The sequence below is a fragment of the Penicillium odoratum genome, assembly GCF_028828045.1.
Source record: "Penicillium odoratum strain IBT 22623 chromosome Unknown utg000008l_segment0_segment0, whole genome shotgun sequence".
Taxonomy (NCBI): Eukaryota; Fungi; Ascomycota; class Eurotiomycetes; order Eurotiales; family Aspergillaceae; genus Penicillium; species Penicillium odoratum.
The window spans coordinates 1672979-1691671 of NW_026643150.1; the positions used below are offsets into that span (position 1 = coordinate 1672979).

Here is an 18693-nt window from a genome sequence, read left to right on the forward strand (position 1 = left end):
ATTGGCCCAATAGTCTCCATGATAGTTGTGAATCACTTCTGACTTTATCATCGAAATAATCGAGATCTTCGAAGATGCTCTACCAAATGAAGATGTACAGCATAAAAAGAAAATCGAATGACCGCGTTTACCGCATCGTATCAATCCGTATTTGAAAAGATGATCTTCCTAGGGTCTCTACTCCGTATAAATGGAACAAATGATGTCGAAAATTTTGCAAAACAAGTCAGTCGAAAATCCGAAATTTCAATTGTGCGATTGATTTGTATAAGTCACATTCTCATCAGACAAACAAAAATCACAAAAAAATCAAGATGCCTACCGCAATTCCTGAGCCAATCGCTATTGTGGGCATTGGATGCCGCCTTCCCGGGGGTATCACTTCCACTAAGACCTTCTGGGAAGTCCTGCAACGAGGTATGAATATGGTTACCGAAGTTCCCGAAGATCGATTTGACTCGGGTTCTTTCTACGATCCGGATGCCCGAAAGCAAGGCACAATTAGAAGCCCAAAGGGTGGTTTTGTGCCTGACATTAAAGCTTTTGATGCTGAGTTCTTTGGATACTTTCCGACCGAGGCAGAGAGGATCGATCCTCAACAACGACTAGCTCTCGAAGCTAGTTATCATGCACTGGAAGATTCAGGTACTACCTTGGAACAAGTGACTGGGTCGTGTACCGGTGTATTCATGGGAACATTTTTTTATGATCATCTGGCTATCCAGACCTCTGCGGATCAACGTGATTATATCAGTCCTCATACTGCTATGGGGGTTGCCAACTGCTCGATAGCAAATCGCATCTCACACCGACTCAACCTTCAGGGACCTAGTGTCACCCTCGACACCGCCTGCTCAAGTAGTCTGGTTGCAGTGCATCTAGCTTGCCAAAGCATCTGGGCCCACGAAAGTGATGGTGCGCTTGCTGGTGGCGTCAATGTGATATTACGGCCCGAGTCAACTATTCTCATGTCCAAAGGAGGGTTCCTCTCTCCAGATGGAGCCTGCAAGCCCTTTGATGCTGCAGCAAATGGTTTCGTTCGAAGTGAAGGAGTGGGGGTTGTTTTTCTAAAGCCATTTTCTCGAGCTCTGCAGGATCGAGACCGAATCTACGCCGTTATCCGCGGTTCTCTTGTGAATCAAGACGGGAACACACCTGAAGGCTATACAGTCCCCAGTCTGGAGGCTCAATCAAGGCTGATTCAATCAGTCTATTCTCGGGCTGGTATTGACCCAGCCAAGGTGCAGTATGTAGAGGCTCATGGTCCAGGAACCCCGGTGGGAGATCCTATTGAAACCAAAGCACTGGGAGCTCAGATTGGCCAGAAACGCTCGGCATACGGCAGCCCTATGTGGATCGGATCAGTGAAGGGAAATGTAGGTCACCTAGAGGGAGCTTCAGGGATTACTGGTCTCATTAAGGCTACTCTGGCTGTTTTCCATGGTCAAATCCCCCCTCAAGTCAACCACAAGACGCCGAACCCTGTGATTGACTTTAAGTCTCTCAACCTTGCTGTGCCATTAAAGTTAACTCCTATGCTATCCACGCCCGATCATGAGATAATCGTTGGGCTAAACTCATTTGGCGCTGGAGGTACCAATGCGCATGCCATCCTCGCAGCGGCACCCACGGCCGACCCATCCCCGATGCAAACCCGGGGAGCACGCGTGGTTCTTCTGTCTGCTAGATCTCAAGCAGCAATGCAGGATATAGCAAAAAACCTTGCAGTCTGCATCCGTCAGTTCGCTTTGTCATTGGAAGACGTAGCCTACACAATGAATTTACGTCGAAGTTGTCATCGTCAGGTCGCTATCATCCCAGCCACTGAATCGGAGGAGCTTTGTGCTCGACTGGATCAATTGGGAGCGAATGAAAGATCCAAAGATGTCCTGGTGTTTGGGAAGCAACTGGAAGCTAATCCCAAGGTCGCCTTTCTCTTTTCCGGACAGGGTGGACAATGGCTGAAGATGGGGATGCGTCTAGCCGAAGAAGAGCCTATATTCCGGGAGTCTATCGACACGTTCGATAAGATCTTCCTTCCATTGGCGGGGTTCTCGATCCTTGAGAAGATATCAGGAAAGGACTCCTCGGAACTTGATTCTACTGTAGTTGTTCAACCAGCTATCGCAGCCATTGAAATCGCGTTGGCACGAATGATTATCGCCTATGGAATCCAGCCTGATGCAATTGTCGGCCATTCCATTGGAGAGGTTGCAGCAGCCCATATCTCTGGTGCACTGAGTCTTGAAGATACTGTCGCCACAATCTATCTGCGATCAAGTATTCAGAGCAAGGCGGCCGGCATGGGCTCCATGTTGGCGGTGGGACTATCTTCTTCGGAAGCCCAGCAGCTGATTGACCGACATCAAATGGGAGCAAAGGTCGAAATAGCGACCTTGAACGGTCTCAAGATGACTACTTTGACAGGAAATACATATGACCTAGAACTTATTAGTCTCAAAGTCAAAGAAAGTGGGGCATTTGCGCAGTTTGTGAAGGTAGACGTTCCCTACCACAGTGCTGCCATGGATTCGCTGGAGGAGGAAGTTCTCAATTCATTGTCAACAATCAATGGCAATCCCACCAAAATCGACCTTTACTCTACTGTGACCACCCGCCAAGAGCCAGGTATACACCTAACGGGTGAGTACTGGTTTAAGAATATTCGCCAACCTGTACGGTATGTTGAGACTGTGACGCGAATGCTCGAAGATGGCTGCAACTTTCTTATTGAAGTTGGCCCTCATCCAGTTCTAGTCTCGGGTACCCGAGGGATTGCTGAATCGTTGAAGGTTTCAGCTCAAATATTGCCAGCCATGATTCGAGAAAGCGATACTGAGCCAATGTCTCGTCTTCTCGGGGCCGCACATGCATTCGGGATTCCAGTAGATCTGTTGTCTTTCAATGGCCATGGTGGCCAGTTCATTGACCTTCCATTGTACCCTTTCCAACGTGAAAACTATTGGTTTGAAACCCCGACGAGCCAGTATCGACGACTAGCCAAATCTCGGCATCCGTTTTATGGCGAATCGACTGCTTTGCTGGATGATGGCCGTGTATCCATTCAACTTCGGTTGAATACTGGTGTCTCGCCCTTCCTCGCAGATCACGTTGTCGATGGGGCTATCGTATTTCCCATGGCAGGGCATATTGAGGCTGCATATATGGCTGCCGCAAAGCATATGTCGGGAATGAATGTCTGGCTGGAAGACCTTCAGTTTGAGAATCCTGTGGTTTTGGCCCCAGCAGAGGATTTTGCGCCTCAGGTTTTATTGGAGATAATATCACCCGCAAAGGACTACATGATAGGAGTCCGTGGTGCAGCTTCAACACCAGAAACTTCATGGCAGCTGTGCTCCAGGGGAAAAATCAACGCTTTTGATCAACGATCGAACTCCACCCCAGAGGTTTTGGAGGAGTTGCGCTTGCGTGTTCAAATGGGAACCCAGATTGACGTCCAAGAATTCTACGAAAAGCTTGAACGAGCTGGTCTTCGGTACGGGGAGGCTTTTCGTGGTAACAAAGAGATATGGCGTCTTGGAGGCGAAGTATTCACAAGAGTTGAACTCCCACAAATTTTCCATGCAGAGACAAAACGCTTCCGATTCCATCCTGCCATGTTAGATGCTTGCTTGCATGCTGCATTTGTTGATATTCATCATCACGGAGACTGTAATGTGGTTTATCTACCTCATCATATCGAGAAAGCGAAGATCTCTCATACCGATGGCGCCACAACAGCCTTCACGCACATTAAAGTGAGACATCGGGACAACAATCAGTTTTGCTACGATGCCACAATATACAATGAGAATGGCCAACTCCTGGCATCTGTGGTTGGACTCACAGCGAAGCGAGTGGGTAATTCTGGTTTGGTCGAATATGATGAACACGAGATCACTATCATGCCAGAGTCTGAAGATGAAAAGTCTGACAGAGTTCCAATTGATTTCACCAATATTCTTTTCCTTGATCTTCAATTTCAGTCAACAGACGATCTCATGCCTCTTGTAAAGAAAACATTCATAAGTGCATCGATACATCAGGCAGACATGGCCACAGTTGATAGTACTTGGGCAGAAACAGGAATGGGATTTCCCCTGGATCGAAGATCACTGATCATCATTCCCACGGTGGCAAAATCTACGCTCGATATCTGTCAAAAAGTGGATATCATTTTCACTGCTTTACGTCGCGTTGCTAGTTGGATTCATGAGCAAGGTGGGACACCTACCGTGATAATATTTACCACAGGGGGATGTATGACACCCACAGATCTGAGATGCGATCCGGTCTCCTCATGTATCGAAGCAGCTGTGCGAGTTATGGTCAATGAACTCCCCCGGTCACGCATTCGCGTTGTGGATCTTCCCATGGAGCAGGAGGACATGAATATATCTTTGCTGGAAGAAGAGCTTCGCACTAACCGACTAAGTCGGCATGATACTCTTGTTGCTATTCGCTCTGCGGGGCGCTTCTTCAAACAGATCACGCCAGTCAGCCACAAGAAACAGCGTCAGAAGACAACGCTGCTCCCTGCACGCGGAGGAGCTTATTTTTGTGAGCCTGATGCTAGCGGATCAATTGATAGGCTTTCTTTTCAAAGAATAGCTGAGCAATCACTTGCCCCCTTTGATATATCAATCGAGGTTCATGCCAGTGGGCTGAACTTCAAGGATGTAATGAATAGTATGGGTCTGTTGACTGAAAGATCCACCTCGAGAGCACTTGGAGGTCGAAAACTCGGGCTTGAAGTTGCAGGCCGTGTCGTGCAAGTCGGAAAAGATGTGCAAGATATGACAGTTGGTACTTGGGTGATGGCTCGGGTTGCTCATGGCCTGGCAGGACTGGTTGTCGCCGACCGCAAACGAGTTCTACGCATCCCGAAATCCTTGACGGTGGCGGAAGCGTCTTGTATCCCAGTGGCATACCTCACAGCATACTATGCATTGGTGCATTTGGGTCGATTAAATGCTGGAGACAGCGTGCTAATACATTCCGCTGCTGGTGGAGTGGGAATTGCTGCCATCTATGTGGCCAAGCTTTTTGGGGCTCGCATCTTTGCAACTGCAGGCAACCCTCAACGTCGTGAAATCGTGTCTAATATGGGGGTCGAGACCGTCTGGGACTCCAGATCTTTGACATTCCACGATCAACTTAAAGAGGCTACCGGGGGTCGGGGAGTAGACCTGGTTCTTAATTCTCTTACCGGAAACATGTTTACTCAATCGCTATCGTGTCTTGCTCCCTTTGGTCGCTTTTTGGAGATTGGGAAAACAGACATATACCGCAACATGAGAATTGGTCTTCAGCAGTTTGGAGAGAACTGCTCATTCTTCGTTGTGGATATTGACCGATTGGCGGTCCAGAAGCCCGATCTTCATAATCGTTTGTTTGAAGAAATCGGAGAGTTGTTTGATCAAGGGAAGTTATCACCCCTTCCTGTAACATCGTATCCAATCTCAAAGCTGCCAACTGCCCTCAAGTCACTATCACGGTCTGCTATTATTGGGAAAGTGGCAGTGGAGATGCCGGTCAACGAGAATATTCCAATTGAGCCAGCCAAGATACTATCCTTACGTGGCGATCGCACCTATCTCATCACAGGTGGCGCCAGTGGACTGGGCTTACATCTAGCCCAATTCTTATTCGATCGAGGAGCCCAGTACCTGCTTCTTGTTAGCCGCTCGGGAGCAAAGAGCCCCGAGGACCTCGCAATCATTTCGGAGCTGCGGCGCCAAGGAGCAGTGATTATAATTCGGCAGGCAGACGTCAGTAAGGCCGCAGCAATTGCAGAACTTTGTAATACTTCGACCGATTGGCCATCAATTGCCGGGATAATTCATTCCGCGGGCGTATTGAATGATGCCTACGCCCAAGAAACATCTAAGGATGATTTCTGGAAGGTATTTGCTCCCAAGGCGATTGGAGCCTGGAATCTTCATCTGGCTACCGAGAAACTGGCTTTGGACTTCTTTGTAATGATATCCTCCGTCTCCAGCGTTGTTGGACTCACCGGCCAGTTTAGCTATGCGACAGCTAACAAATTTCTTGATGCACTGGCGTCTCATCGCAAGTCCCTGGGCTTGCCAGGACTTTCCCTCAACCTTGGTGTACTGGGATCGTTTGCAGGAATGTCACATCGGTCCGAGCAGACTGATCGAATTTATGATGTTCTCCAATCTCAAGGATTTTCTTCCGTCAACCTTCCTACTGTTCTATCGGTTTTGGAGCGCACAATCCTGCAAAACGCCACCCAACGAATGGTTAGTGGCGCTGACTTCTCCCTCTTTGTGAAAGCGCACCCCCATCTCAGTCGTGATGGTCTTTTCTCGGACATCCAAAGGACTCCAGATAGGCCGAAGGGAATTAATTCAAGAAGAACTGCAGAAAATCTTTCAAGTCCAAGTGGATTAGACTACATTGGTGAATTGCTACGCTCTGGGTTGGCTAAGATCATGGGAATTGAGTCAAGTCGCATTTCACTTACAGAAAGAATCGACAAATATGCCTTCGACTCTCTGACACTCACACAAATGCGAGGGATGATCTTGCGAGAGTTCCGGGTGGCGTACCCTCTTATGCGGCTGTTCCAGGGACCGTGTCTTGAAGATGTCGCTGTGGAAGTCCAGTCTTCACTTGAAGGTGACCCTTCAAAGGTAGAGACGACAAATTTTGTCACCCAAATTGACGCAGAAGTTAATGCATCCCTCACTACTGAATTTTCAGTCCTTTCTCCATGGTTCATTCGAGGAAAAGGTTATGGTTCCCGCGTGGTCTGTTTCCACCCCATGGGTACGGGTGCATCATTTTATGCTCCCTTCCTCGCAAACCCTCCCGATGCCCTGGATCCCGTTGCTGTGCAACTACCTGGTCGAGAGAATAGATTAGAAGAGGCAGCGGCAGGCAACGTACAAGAGATTGTTTCGGCCATTCTTGCAGACATGAACACCTGGAAAACCCCACCACGAATTTTCTGGGGGCATTCATTTGGAGGAATCATTGCCTTCGAGGTGATGCGAGCTCTTCGAAGGGAAGGAAAATCTATGCCTTATCTAATGGTGACTGGGTCGATTGCGCCTCAGCTTATCTCTATCTGGCAAAGGCGAGATGTCATCCTGCAGCTGTTGACGGATAACAGCAGCCCTGAGTATCTGCTCGGACTCTCTCGGTATGTTGATGATGGGAATTTCATTCGGTCATTGTTACCAATGATGAAGCAAGATGCTCCACTGCTTCTTTCGTACCAATTCCAGGCAGCGGATATGTTCGATGTCCCAATCACAGCGTTTGCAGCTCACCAAGATGATTTGGTGTACCCCGATGAAATTGCCTGCTGGGGCGTGCATTCCAACGACTTCAAATTTATTGAAGTGGATGGCGATCACTGGTTCATCCGTCGCAATTTTGAGCTTCTGATGCAGACGTTGAAAGACATGATAGCTGTTCAAAATGGTGCTTGTAGTTAAACCAGTTAGCCCTCGGCATTGGCCAGCCCATTAGGCCAGTTTCTTGTCTTGGCTTAACCTAACAGGCTGACCCTTTGTCTATATCCTTTCTCATCATTCTAGACTCCCTTACATTTCTTCAGGATATGGTCGCCGATAGTCCGGGCTGTACAAACTTCAGCGCGAACCATTTGATAAGATAGAAGAAACCAGCAAAGTACTAGACGGAGAAACTTAGGCCAAAGACGAAATACTTATACAGTAGGGAAGGCATACTCTACATAGCCAACAATAATATTTATCCAGGTAGGGTCTCGGTAGAGCTCTTCTCCCACAAATTTTCGTGACGATAACTAGGTAACAATATTAAAAATACTCTTTTTTTCTCAATCCGGCGGGATCTTATCAATACTCGTCGACGTCACTCCAACCCAAGCATTGGCAACATTATCTGTACTTCGAGAATTAATTTTAAAACTTCCAATGAACCTCACCATCTATTTGACATTGATTCCACAACATGGTGAACGTCTTCCAACGTCTCACCAGGCGAGCAACAAGTTCGAAAATACCCGAATCCGGATCATGCGGCTCTGCCCCAGATCCGAGTATTTCAACTAAGCCTCATGATTTACACAGAACGACCAGCACCGCCTCAGAAAAGCGCGTTCGACATGACCATGCAGCAGAAGATCCAGTGCCACGCCATCTAATTCTCATATCAGATACACCGGACTTTGACCCAGAGATCATCCGTCGGTTTCGAGCTGAAGCATTCGAAGTGGAGTATTTGCCCTTTCAGTGCACTGGTGATGTGGAAAAAGACCGCAAAGCATTAGAAAATAAAGTGCAGATGAGAGAAGATGATTTGGAGACCAGGGAGAGATTTGCTATTGTCGGTAAGCTATATCCCAACTTTCCGATCGAATCTATCCAAGTTATAGAAGAGGAAACGAAACTCTGGGATAATTTCAATGCGATGTTGATCTAATTTTTCTAACAAATCTGAACAGCGTACAATCGACCTGCGTACTACCTTCTCGTATCCCACCACCTCACTACAAGCAATACAAATCCATTCCCACGACTGTGTGCTTTGATAGCATATTATCCCCTTTCAGCAGCAGATATCCATGTAAACACAGCATCTCAAAGCCAATGCTGCAAACCCGCCTGTGCAGAAACAGAATCAATCTTCCAGCCAGGTCCATCAGCAACCTTCCTCCCGATCCAGATTCACATCCCAGGCGAAGTGGCAGATACCACATTTTGGCCATGGATCACACTATCATCTGAAGGAGATGTTACGTATAAGAAGCGACATCGGTGTCATGTCTTTACATACCCGGATTCTCATCCTGGGTTCGCGCAGTACAGGCACCCTACAACACAGTCAGAGAAAGATTCAGTCCATGACGATGTAAGTTCGGGATTATCCTGGAGTAGAACACTAGGGTGTCTACGGCGCGCGTTTGGAGTGGGAAGTAATTGGCCGGTCATTGGGATTGAGACGATCTGGGAAGAATATTGGCAGAAACTGCTCGTCCAGTTGGACCAGTCAGAGGTGCGGGGTGGAGATATGTCTCGATCTGCTATTGAGATCATGAGTGGACGAGGGGAGAATCAAGATGAAGAGGGGTTATCTATAGAGTGCATCCCGACACGGGCAGGAGGTAAGTTCTAATTCTTCTCCAGTCCAACTCTGGTTTCAATATGTATATGCTGTGTGCGTTGCTGAGATAATCCTAGGTTGTGATCCTCCATCTCTTCGGTCTTTTTTCGAACATACGTTTATTCCCACTGGGCCGGCAAGTCAACATATTCGGCTTCTGTCGAGGACAGTAGGTTCGGATAAGATCGTTGATGAGATAAGATTTTCATTCTGTCATTCTTCTGAGATGCCATGGTTGTTACCTGGTATTGAGCCGACGGATCGTGATATCTCGGTAGATATTGTTGTTGTTGCTTCTTTCTGTGCGGATCGTATCGTGCGACAGAGTTTGTATTGGGACCAAGCGGATGTGCTTTTACAAGCTGGGGTTTTGGATTCAGGACTCGTGCCGAGGATAGAGTAATGGCTCATACATATGCAGAGGATATCAGTAGGTTTGTAAATGCTTGGATGGAACCTTTCTGGAAGTGTGGGGTTTTCACATATATTGATTAGACATTTTAATAAGGACAAGCGCTATATACCTATGAAACATTGATATGACGATGCAACGAATCCGAACCTTTAAATTTTATAGCATCTAGAGGTCCAAAAGCTCTCATAGTCCAAGTGAGCCTCGCAAGCTCATTAGCTCTTTACTAACACCACCGGCATTAGCGAGGGTTCTCCGACTAGCCTCCTGTGCCAACGCAAGGACATCCTCAATACGCATTGGGGAATCAATCTTTGCCAAACCAGCCACTACAACACCTAACAGGGTATCACCGGCACCATTAACGCTAACAATGTCTTCAGGAGACAACTTAGCAGCTGGCGGGAATAGACGCATATAGACTCCACCAAATGATACATCCGGAGACGGAGACGCGCGCGCAATGATATACGGTGCGTAAGCGGGGTCCGTTAGACGGGAATCACCAGGAGGTAAAAGCTGTGTCAAAAGAGCACCAGCCTCACCCAGCTTCGTCACGATGCAGGGAATGAATGGAAGGAGCTGAATGGATTGCTGTGGAATACCTTCATCCACCAGAGCGGCAGACGTGAGGTAGACCAGACGTTGTCGTGAGCCGCCCTGTGACATGCCCATGGCGTCGATGACAGCCCACCAACCCGGGGAATCGAAAAGCAGAGCTTCACGGGCAGCTGCGTACATAGCACCTAGTTCGAGACGGTTAGGACAGGCGAGGCTGACAGCGTGATTGGGGACGGTTTGCGTGGGCCCGATAACCGCGCTGTCGCCATTTTGAGTGAATAGACGACGGGATTTAGCAGTGGACACAGGTTCGAACGCAACACGAGCACCATGCTTCTTGGCAAGGGTGGTCCATTTCGCTAGCACCTCGGGCCGCCAATTGGCGTCGACAACAAGCCATTTCGGTTTGGCTTTTTCGAGTAAAGGTTCCCAGAAGCCGTCGAAATCGAGTTGTTTCTCCGGTAATTCAACGATTCCCATGTCGGCCATTGCGACGAGGAGATCCTTCTTGGCGTCATTGATGGCGATGTACTGAGCTGTGCGAGTACCGGATGTTGGTGGAAGGACTTGGATGCCCGCGGTGCTGAGACCTTCCGTTTCGAGTGATGCGAGTGCTGCTCGTCCACTTAGGTCGTCTGCTACAACACTGCAGAAGAGGACATCGCTACCGACATAGCTGGCTGCAAGCGCGACATTATGGCCGACGCCTCCGAGGCTCTGCCCGATAACAGCGGGATTGGAAGTGTGTGGTACAGGTGCCACCTGCACGCTCTCGTTGCCAAATGGAGTGTAGTCGCAGGACAGATCGATGGCAAGGGAGCCGGCAACAACTACATCTGCATTTTCTGTCTCAGAAGCGACCACTTGGGGAATGTTTGAAACGGGCTCAGGCTCAGGCTGCGTCGGAGCAGTTTGATCTGACCGAGGAATACTCGGGAATGAAGGCATGTGTCTAAGTAAAAGCGAATCTCTGGACTTAGTAATTGTTATATTTGTATCTAGAGCTCAACTCACTGAGCTGCACTTCCTCGGTCAAGTTCCTCGAGTTTAGCTAGTTCCACAGCAACGCGAGTCGCACGTTTGACATTGGACTCGATAAGAGCACGGTTAGCAACCACACTCTTTCCGCCGCTCAGCTCCTTAATTTTAGCGAGAACAAACGGAGTGTTATCACTGCCATGGTAGCCTTCTACATCTGCAAGGCGAACCGCCTCTTCAATTACTGCATCCATTTCGGCCTTGGGGACAGAAGCCTCCAGGGGCACAGGATTAGCGAAGTGAATTCCAGAGGTGACAGGAAGCTTGGATTGTGCGTCTATGAACGTTGTTAGCAGAGAAGAGAATCTAGAAAAATGAGACTTACAAACGATCGCAGCAGCTTCGGCTTCATTCTGAATCACTCGTGGACTGCGGAATCCGCTGTCTCGGGTGAAGAAAGCCGGGAAATCAACGGAGCCCTCACGTCCATCGGCAAAGGTGCCCACACAGACACCCTCAGTCTCAAGGTACTCGAGTGTACGGGGGATATCCAAAAAGCTCTTGCACCCGGAACTGATCACCGTCACTGGGGTCCTTCCCAGCTCTGTCAGATCGGCTGTTTTAGGAAGAAATCAGTCAGTTGCTGCACGGCCCCCGGGTGTGCAGGGGGATATTCAACATACCAGAAATGTCCATGGAATATTCACCTCCACGGTGAACGCCACCTAGGATTCAATTAGACCGGAATCCAACCCGAGTGACTGTAAAGACTTACCTAGTCCGCCTGTTCCAAAGATTTTGATACCAGCAAGTTGCGAGAGGATCATAGTGCCAGAGATAGTAGTGCCACCGTGAATAGGTTTTCCAGCAAGACCCTGAAGATAGTTAGGGCTTGCTAATGAGTTGCAGGGTAGGTAGGATAACAAACCATGCCACAGATGTAGCCCAGGTCCCGCCTAGAGACTTTCAGTGCAGTCTTCTTCTCAGCTGTCGAGGCGAGTTCCATGATCTCCTCTGCACTCATACCAACACGGGCAACACCCCCGAGCACACCTATAGTCGCAGGGACACCGCCGTTGGCACGAACGACGGACTCCAAAAGAGATGCCAAAGCAATGTTGTCAGGATATGGAAAGCCTGATAGATTTTGAGTTAATTCAACGAATGGACTTGAGAGCCTCTAAACTAAGACTTGACACCTACCATGAGTGTAAATGGTCGTCTCTAGCGCGACAACGGGCTTGCCCGTTGCAACCGCATCACGGACCTCTTCTGATACCTTCAAGAATTTGCTCTGAGGGGAGCTATGTAGGTCATGAAAATAGCGAGTTCGAGGTAACCTCGGCCCTCTGCAGCATCTTGACAAAACAGAAGCTCTTGAAGTAAACATTTTGACCAACAGAGAGGGGATGTAGAAGGCCAAATGCCAGAAGTAAAAAGAGGAGAAGCTGCTTATCAGTGATAAGAGAAGCGGAGTGCGTTCCCTGGCCGCTGCGCCCGCCGTATTGCGTATACAGATCGGGACACCTCATCAGCTTCGTCCAACCACCTCTCCACATCAACCTCGTCAAATTTGATACCCCATTTCAATTCGGAGACATTGTGTGCTCCGTGAAATACTCAGGATGAGGTTTTTCACCGCCACAGTGCTTGGGCTGCTTGTGCCCAGCCTGGCTGCCGCGTCTACTCTTACAGCTTCATCTCAACTCGCTGTCCCGGCCGACTTCAAACCCCCGCAGGTTTTCAAGAACGTGAACTTGGTCCGGAACACCAATTTGGAAAAGGGATACGTCCGAGAAACTATCAATGTCGTGGTAGAGAATGTCGACAAGCAGTCGCAGAGCGACTATTATATTCCCTTCCCTTCAGATGTGTTTGGCCGCGTTGGAGGCTTCGAAGTTCGGGATAAGAAGGCAACTGAGAATGGTCGCTTTGAGGTGGAAGTAACTGAGCCTGTTGTGTCCACGTAGGTCTCAATTGGGGATGCCAATGGCTTTCCGAGGAAAATTCACTCAGACTTAATGCTAATCAACATCGATCCAATAGTGGCACCCAATACTTCGTGGTTCATCTCGCTGAGCCCCTCGCCCCGAAAGCCCAGATCACCCTTGGAATCTCCTACTCTGTCCTTTCCGCGCTGAGTCCGCTTCCTGCGACCATTGGACAAAGCGACAAGCAATATCTCACCTACTCCTTCTCCGCCTATGTGCCGTCTGCCTACCAGACTGACACCCAAAAGACCAAGCTCAAGTTCCCAAGCACTGATGTGCCCGACTACACCGAGACATCTGGGCTCAAGTCCGGTGCTGATCCGGAGCGCAAGGGCGCCACGTACACCTACGGACCATACGAGACTGCCAAGGTGGCCCCTGGCACTGAGCAGCCCATTACTGTGCGCTACCAGTTCACCAACCCCGTGATCACTGCCAGCCTCCTGGAGCGCGATTTGGAGGTTTCCCACTGGGGTGGTAACTTGGCCACTGAGGAGCGGTACTGGCTGCGCAACAATGCCTCGCAGCTCACAAACCAGTTCTCGCGCGTTGAGTGGACCTTCGCTAACTACCAGAAGTCGCCGTCCTCTGCCGTCCGTGAAATTGCCTACCCTCTCCAGCCCGGCTCTGTGGACCCGTACTTTATCGATGACATCGGTAACGTCTCGACTAGCCGCTACCGCCCCGGCAACGGCAAGACTGCTGCTAACCTGGAGCTAAAGCCCCGCTACCCAATCTTTGGCGGCTGGAATTACAGCTTCAAGGTGGGTTGGAACAACGATCTGTCTCGATTCCTGCGCAAGGCTACTGGTGTGGACTCCTATGTTCTCAAGGTTCCCTTCCTGCAGGGCCCTAAGATGAGCGAGGGTGTCCAGTACGAGCACGTCGTTGTTCGTGTTGTTCTTCCCGAGGGTGCCCACAACGTCCGCTACGAGACTGTCGAGGGCGCTACCAGCAACGGTCTTCCTGGCACCAACCAGATCAATGCTAGCCTTTCCTCTTTCAAGACTTACATGGATACCCTTGGCCGGACTACATTGACCCTGGAGGTTGATAGTCTGACCGATGAGGCGCGCGATGCGCAGCTGGTGGTGAGTTCTTCTCTCGTAAAAAAATGGTAACATACTGACAATTTTCAGGTGACATACGACCACTCCCTTTTGGATGCCCTTCGCAAGCCCCTCACCATCTTCGGTGGTCTGCTTACCCTCTTTGTTGCCATTTGGTTCCTTGGAAGCATCGATACCAGCATTAAAAAGCGGTAAATGCGCGTCTTTGGAAGATGCGCTTTTCATATTGTCTTTTCATTGACTCTTGTCCCTGTCTCTATATTCAAGTCCAATGACTGAAGCTCCGAATACAATATCAAGTTTCTTACCCAACTTTCCGTAAAATATGAACAATTTGGAAGAACGCCTTAGATATTGACAAAGAATGCGTTTTCGTGCTTATTTCGCTCGCCGATGCTACCTTCAAGCCTGCTGAAAACACCGTATTGTGGATCCAAAAAGCCATCCCATTGAAGCTGTTCTCATACTGAACTTGCACTGGATCATGCAAAGAATTCTCAGACCCCTACAAGGTGCCGATTATGTACGTTCTTGCCTCAGGATACCCAAGGAGCTTCTTGTACAGTCGCCTGATCTAAGCTGCATACCCAATTCCACTGGTAACCGCCGAATAGGGTTTGTGGATTGACGGGAGATAGTGGGGCTCAGTGGGGGCGGTGCGACCATGAGTTTGATGATAAGTCAGCTGCTGGGGATTGGAACTGTTCATGCCTGCCATTGTAGTACTAGTAGACACTCATTGCGATATCATGTAAGCGGCTCATCCCCATAGTGGGGAGAGGGGGGAAAGAGGGAAAAGAGTGACTAACAGAATCAACCTTTTAGATTTGCCTTGCCCCCCAACCTAATCCTTACCACTCTCTGCAGTAAGAAAGTAGCGTCACAAGCACGTTAGTTAGGTCATCACATATGGTAAATACCGATAGCCGCGTTACCGGGAAGTCTTTCTGGCCGAGATCCAGATGTCATTTTTTGATCTAGTTCTTCACCCGGTCTTGCTGGAATTTGTCTATGTGCGCTTTTTTGGCACATTTTATTGCTTCTGCACGATTGAAGGTCGCAATAGCACTGTAATCACAACCTTAGAGCAAGCGATATTCTAGGTCACATCAAGTCCCTATCTATATTCTTTTATGCACTTGTGTACAGCAGGATCTACATCAGCTCATCAGGAACAGGAGCGTGGTCTTATCAGGGGTGGGATGATGTCAGGCCTAATCCGTACTAGGCGAATACTTAAGAGAGCACGCGGTAGCCTAAATTACAAGACGGGACGATCTGCAAGGGTTGAGTTCATGTGATACCAACCTTCGTGGGGCTAGTTCGAGAGGGAAGGTTTAGAACTGAAGGATTTCCTGCTCCTAAGGCAAGGCACAGCAGGATTTCATGAGTGGGAGTTTCAATACACAGATCTACTAGTACCCATAGAGAATCCGGAGGTCCCAAGACGTGTCTTATTATTCAGTTGGAATGAAAAGCTGTTTTCACCCTATTTTCCTTATGTACATTGACAGATCATAATTTGTAAGCATGAGAACTAGACCTGATTCGCTGGGTCTGGTTTCTCTCGTTCTTCATATCCCTGATTGAATGCATATTGTAAGCAAATTGCGCCATCCCGGCTCACTTGACTGGTTGGAGTTGCGGCCTGAATAAAGGTCCGAACTGAGTTCAGATATTCAGGATCGTTCGTGCCTTCGTAGCTCTTGGATCCATTGATATCTTTCAGAGGCCAACGATCAGAGTCAACAGAATCAATTTTTGACTCAACCCGCGTCACGTTTGCACCTTGAGATGACCGAGGTTGAGACAAGCGAGTGAATCGTGGAAAAGCCCTCGTCATCTTGCTACCCGTGTGTCTGAAGAAAAGCGCCATCGATGGCATCGCGCTGGCTGTGACACCAACGCACATTTCTACCAGAGACATTATCAATACGGGGGTCGTATAGTAGCTGTAATCTGTATAATGCCAATCCAAGACCAATTTGAAGTAGATACTGAGAGAGGAGGCGACACAAGCACTAGAAAAATAGTTAGCATTTGATGGAAAAGCTTGCTGGGGCTTCATACAAAAAACCAGTCGCAAATATCGAAAGTACTCCAAGCTTCATCTTAGAGGTTAAACTCAGACCCAGAATTGGGATAATTGGCAGAACAAGAATGTACACATCAAGAACAAGGTTGGTCGCGGCGATAGGAATAATCCAAGGTTTCATCTTAGCGTAGCGCGCAGAGGTTATAGTCTCCTGCCATGTTTCACCAGGTGCTGGCCTGGTGAAGTATAAGGTTGCAACCAAAGCAGTTGTGTAGAATGCCCAGGTAATAGATAACCCAATATAATTGGCATATCGCTGCCAGGGTATTTTGTGAAACATTTCGAGGTAGATGAGGAAGAATGATGACTTGGCGAATGGCCATACAAGTGCGGTTAGCCAGTTTGTGAAGAATCCGGAGACGACGAGGGATGTTTGCATGGCGTCGGCTGCTGTGAGGTCATAAATGTGGATTCCAAATTTGCCATTGGTCACAGCTAGAATAAGTCGTTATTCCAGTTCAAATAAAATGAGGGTAGATGTTAAAGTACCGATGACACTAGCCACATAGTACATTGTCGTGCCGAATGTCGCAATTAATCGAGTCCCTGGGAGGCATTAGCATGATCTGGGAATGAATAAGGAAAGGACTCACAATCATCCAACGATATCTTCTTCCGAGTTTGGAGCTTTGTATATAGACTTATAGTCATAGCCCCATACAAGAGTACCATGAAAATAGTCGTAACAATTATGAGGATGTAAGCATTTAATGAAGGATTGTCGAAATTCGCCATTACACCAGGTGGCGGAGTCGCTGTCGACATGGCCAAATCCGCAGAAGACATGTTTCCTGCAAAGTCCAAGAAAAGACTCAGGGAAGCCTGAAGAAATGAGATCACCACGCGGCAAGATACCTCATGGTTACTATATACCCATGTGTACTTGAATGTGGTTTCGGCTAGAGAAAATATGGGGGCCAAAGGTGACTGGACTGGCCACGCGCTTTATCCGCAGGAATCTCATCCCTTTCATTCTTGTATGATCCACCAATAACCTCACTGCAGATCTGCAGTTGCAGTGCATGAACTTAGAAATTCAGCCCCTGTGAGTCGCAACCCATGTTGTCAACAAAACAAGTACTGTACTAAATCAAACCTCTGACTGTTCATTTCTTTGTACAAAATATGGAGCTCAGAATACCTGAATCTCTCTAGGATAAATCTCCTTTCTCAATGCCGAGTCCTCTACTCCTGACTGCAAGTTCTACACAGTATCTATGACAGCACAATCTTGATCGTTTATTTCTAACAACTGGTAACCTGAAGACTGGATATTTTCTCTCATCCTTAGATTATATCCCAATGATCCAAAAGAAGCCCCATATTGGATTCTCTGCGGCTTTCCGAGTCTCACTGCAGAGCTTCTTTTTCCACATAAAATCAAAATCTCTGACATCTGTAATACGATAGTTTTGGGTAAAACCTTACCCTCATTTTCGACGTTGCATCACTGCAACCTAATGCACCTCAGGCCATGCAATCTCACTTACATTGACTTCAACGGGTCTGTGGCCCGCATAATGTTGGAACCCTTTTCCCTTTTCTCTTCCCTCTGTTTATGAATGTCATGGTCTCACAGTGAGCTATTTGGCAGCTCAAAGCGACTGTTCACAATAATTGCGGGCAGAATTGAAACTACATCATTACCGACCCCAAACACGTGGCTGAGACCTACGGGAATGAATGTGTTCTTTCCAATGAGGTTATCATTCAAGGTATACATGGTGGGGTGGGGATAAGTGCAATAGGAGTGAACAGGCTTTTCGCAGTCGATAAATCTGCGTCGTCAAATTAACAACATCCCCGGCCTCTTTTGTCGATCGGGATCATCTTGCGCCCTCGGATATGGTGCAGCTTCTTGGATTGTTGCTTGTTAAGGACAATATGAGAGAGTCGTATTTGACCGCAGATAAAATCGCTCGATTCCTGACGCTTCAGACATGGGCATAGGTGTAGCTTCACCCCATGGATTCTAATGCTGACAGACAATAGGGTAGTAGGGAATTGTATGTACAGATCGGCGTTCTGGCTCATCGCCCACCTCTACAGCCTTAAGGATCTCGAGATTGTACGCACTGAAATTTTGCCAGCGATACAAAGTGATCAGATAGATCAACATCATTCGACGAAGGACTGCCCAGTCCTCGACTCTCGAAGGTTATCTGCATCGTTGAAACCATTCTCCGCAAAGGGATCAAGATCTTAGTAAGTAAACAACCACTATTTACTGACAACATAACAAAATTTCTCTAGGTCTCCTACCGCCAATTATATACTCACCCTGAATACTGGGGTCTCAATTGGGAAGCGATCCAAGCAGACCGCTTCCTACAACAAGAAAAACAAGAAACTCAGTTTCCGTTCGGTAGTGAAAGTACTCTTTGTCCCGGTCGCTTTAACTCCCGATGGGCCGCCTACGCTGTTATCGTACATTTGTTGAGCCGATACGACATCAGTATAGGGGAA

At 48.2% G+C, this 18693-nt stretch overlaps 5 protein-coding genes across 5 annotated transcripts; 3 read left to right on the forward strand and 2 right to left on the reverse strand.

The window, feature by feature from the left end:
* Window positions 1-314: 314 nt before the first annotated feature.
* Window positions 315-7469, forward strand: N7520_010844 (uncharacterized protein; the record flags this gene model as incomplete). The annotated part of the gene is made up of 1 exon (XM_057144777.1): window positions 315-7469. One exon carries the CDS (start codon window positions 315-317, stop codon window positions 7467-7469), a length of 7155 nt encoding a protein of 2384 aa, XP_056990531.1.
* Window positions 7470-7968: 499 nt separating this feature from the next.
* Window positions 7969-9523, forward strand: N7520_010845 (dienelactone hydrolase; the record flags this gene model as incomplete). The annotated part of the gene is made up of 3 exons (XM_057144778.1): window positions 7969-8347; window positions 8462-9121; window positions 9198-9523. 3 exons carry the CDS (start codon window positions 7969-7971, stop codon window positions 9521-9523), a joined length of 1365 nt encoding a protein of 454 aa, XP_056990532.1.
* Window positions 9524-9718: 195 nt separating this feature from the next.
* On the reverse strand, window positions 9719-12461 carry N7520_010846 (pseudouridine-5'-phosphate glycosidase/carbohydrate kinase family protein; the record flags this gene model as incomplete). Its single annotated transcript, XM_057144779.1, has 7 exons — window positions 9719-11045; window positions 11108-11408; window positions 11457-11687; window positions 11755-11796; window positions 11847-11946; window positions 12000-12208; window positions 12275-12461. 7 exons carry the CDS (start codon window positions 12459-12461, stop codon window positions 9719-9721), a joined length of 2397 nt encoding a protein of 798 aa, XP_056990533.1.
* A 235-nt stretch (window positions 12462-12696) lies between these two features.
* Window positions 12697-14327, forward strand: N7520_010847 (dolichyl-diphosphooligosaccharide--protein glycotransferase subunit OST1; the record flags this gene model as incomplete). The annotated part of the gene is made up of 3 exons (XM_057144780.1): window positions 12697-13037; window positions 13118-14153; window positions 14202-14327. 3 exons carry the CDS (start codon window positions 12697-12699, stop codon window positions 14325-14327), a joined length of 1503 nt encoding a protein of 500 aa, XP_056990534.1.
* A 1342-nt stretch (window positions 14328-15669) lies between these two features.
* On the reverse strand, window positions 15670-17013 carry N7520_010848 (uncharacterized protein; the record flags this gene model as incomplete). The annotated part of the gene is made up of 5 exons (XM_057144781.1): window positions 15670-16153; window positions 16203-16662; window positions 16717-16773; window positions 16821-16854; window positions 16897-17013. 5 exons carry the CDS (start codon window positions 17011-17013, stop codon window positions 15670-15672), a joined length of 1152 nt encoding a protein of 383 aa, XP_056990535.1.
* Between the last annotated feature and the right edge of the window lie 1680 nt (window positions 17014-18693).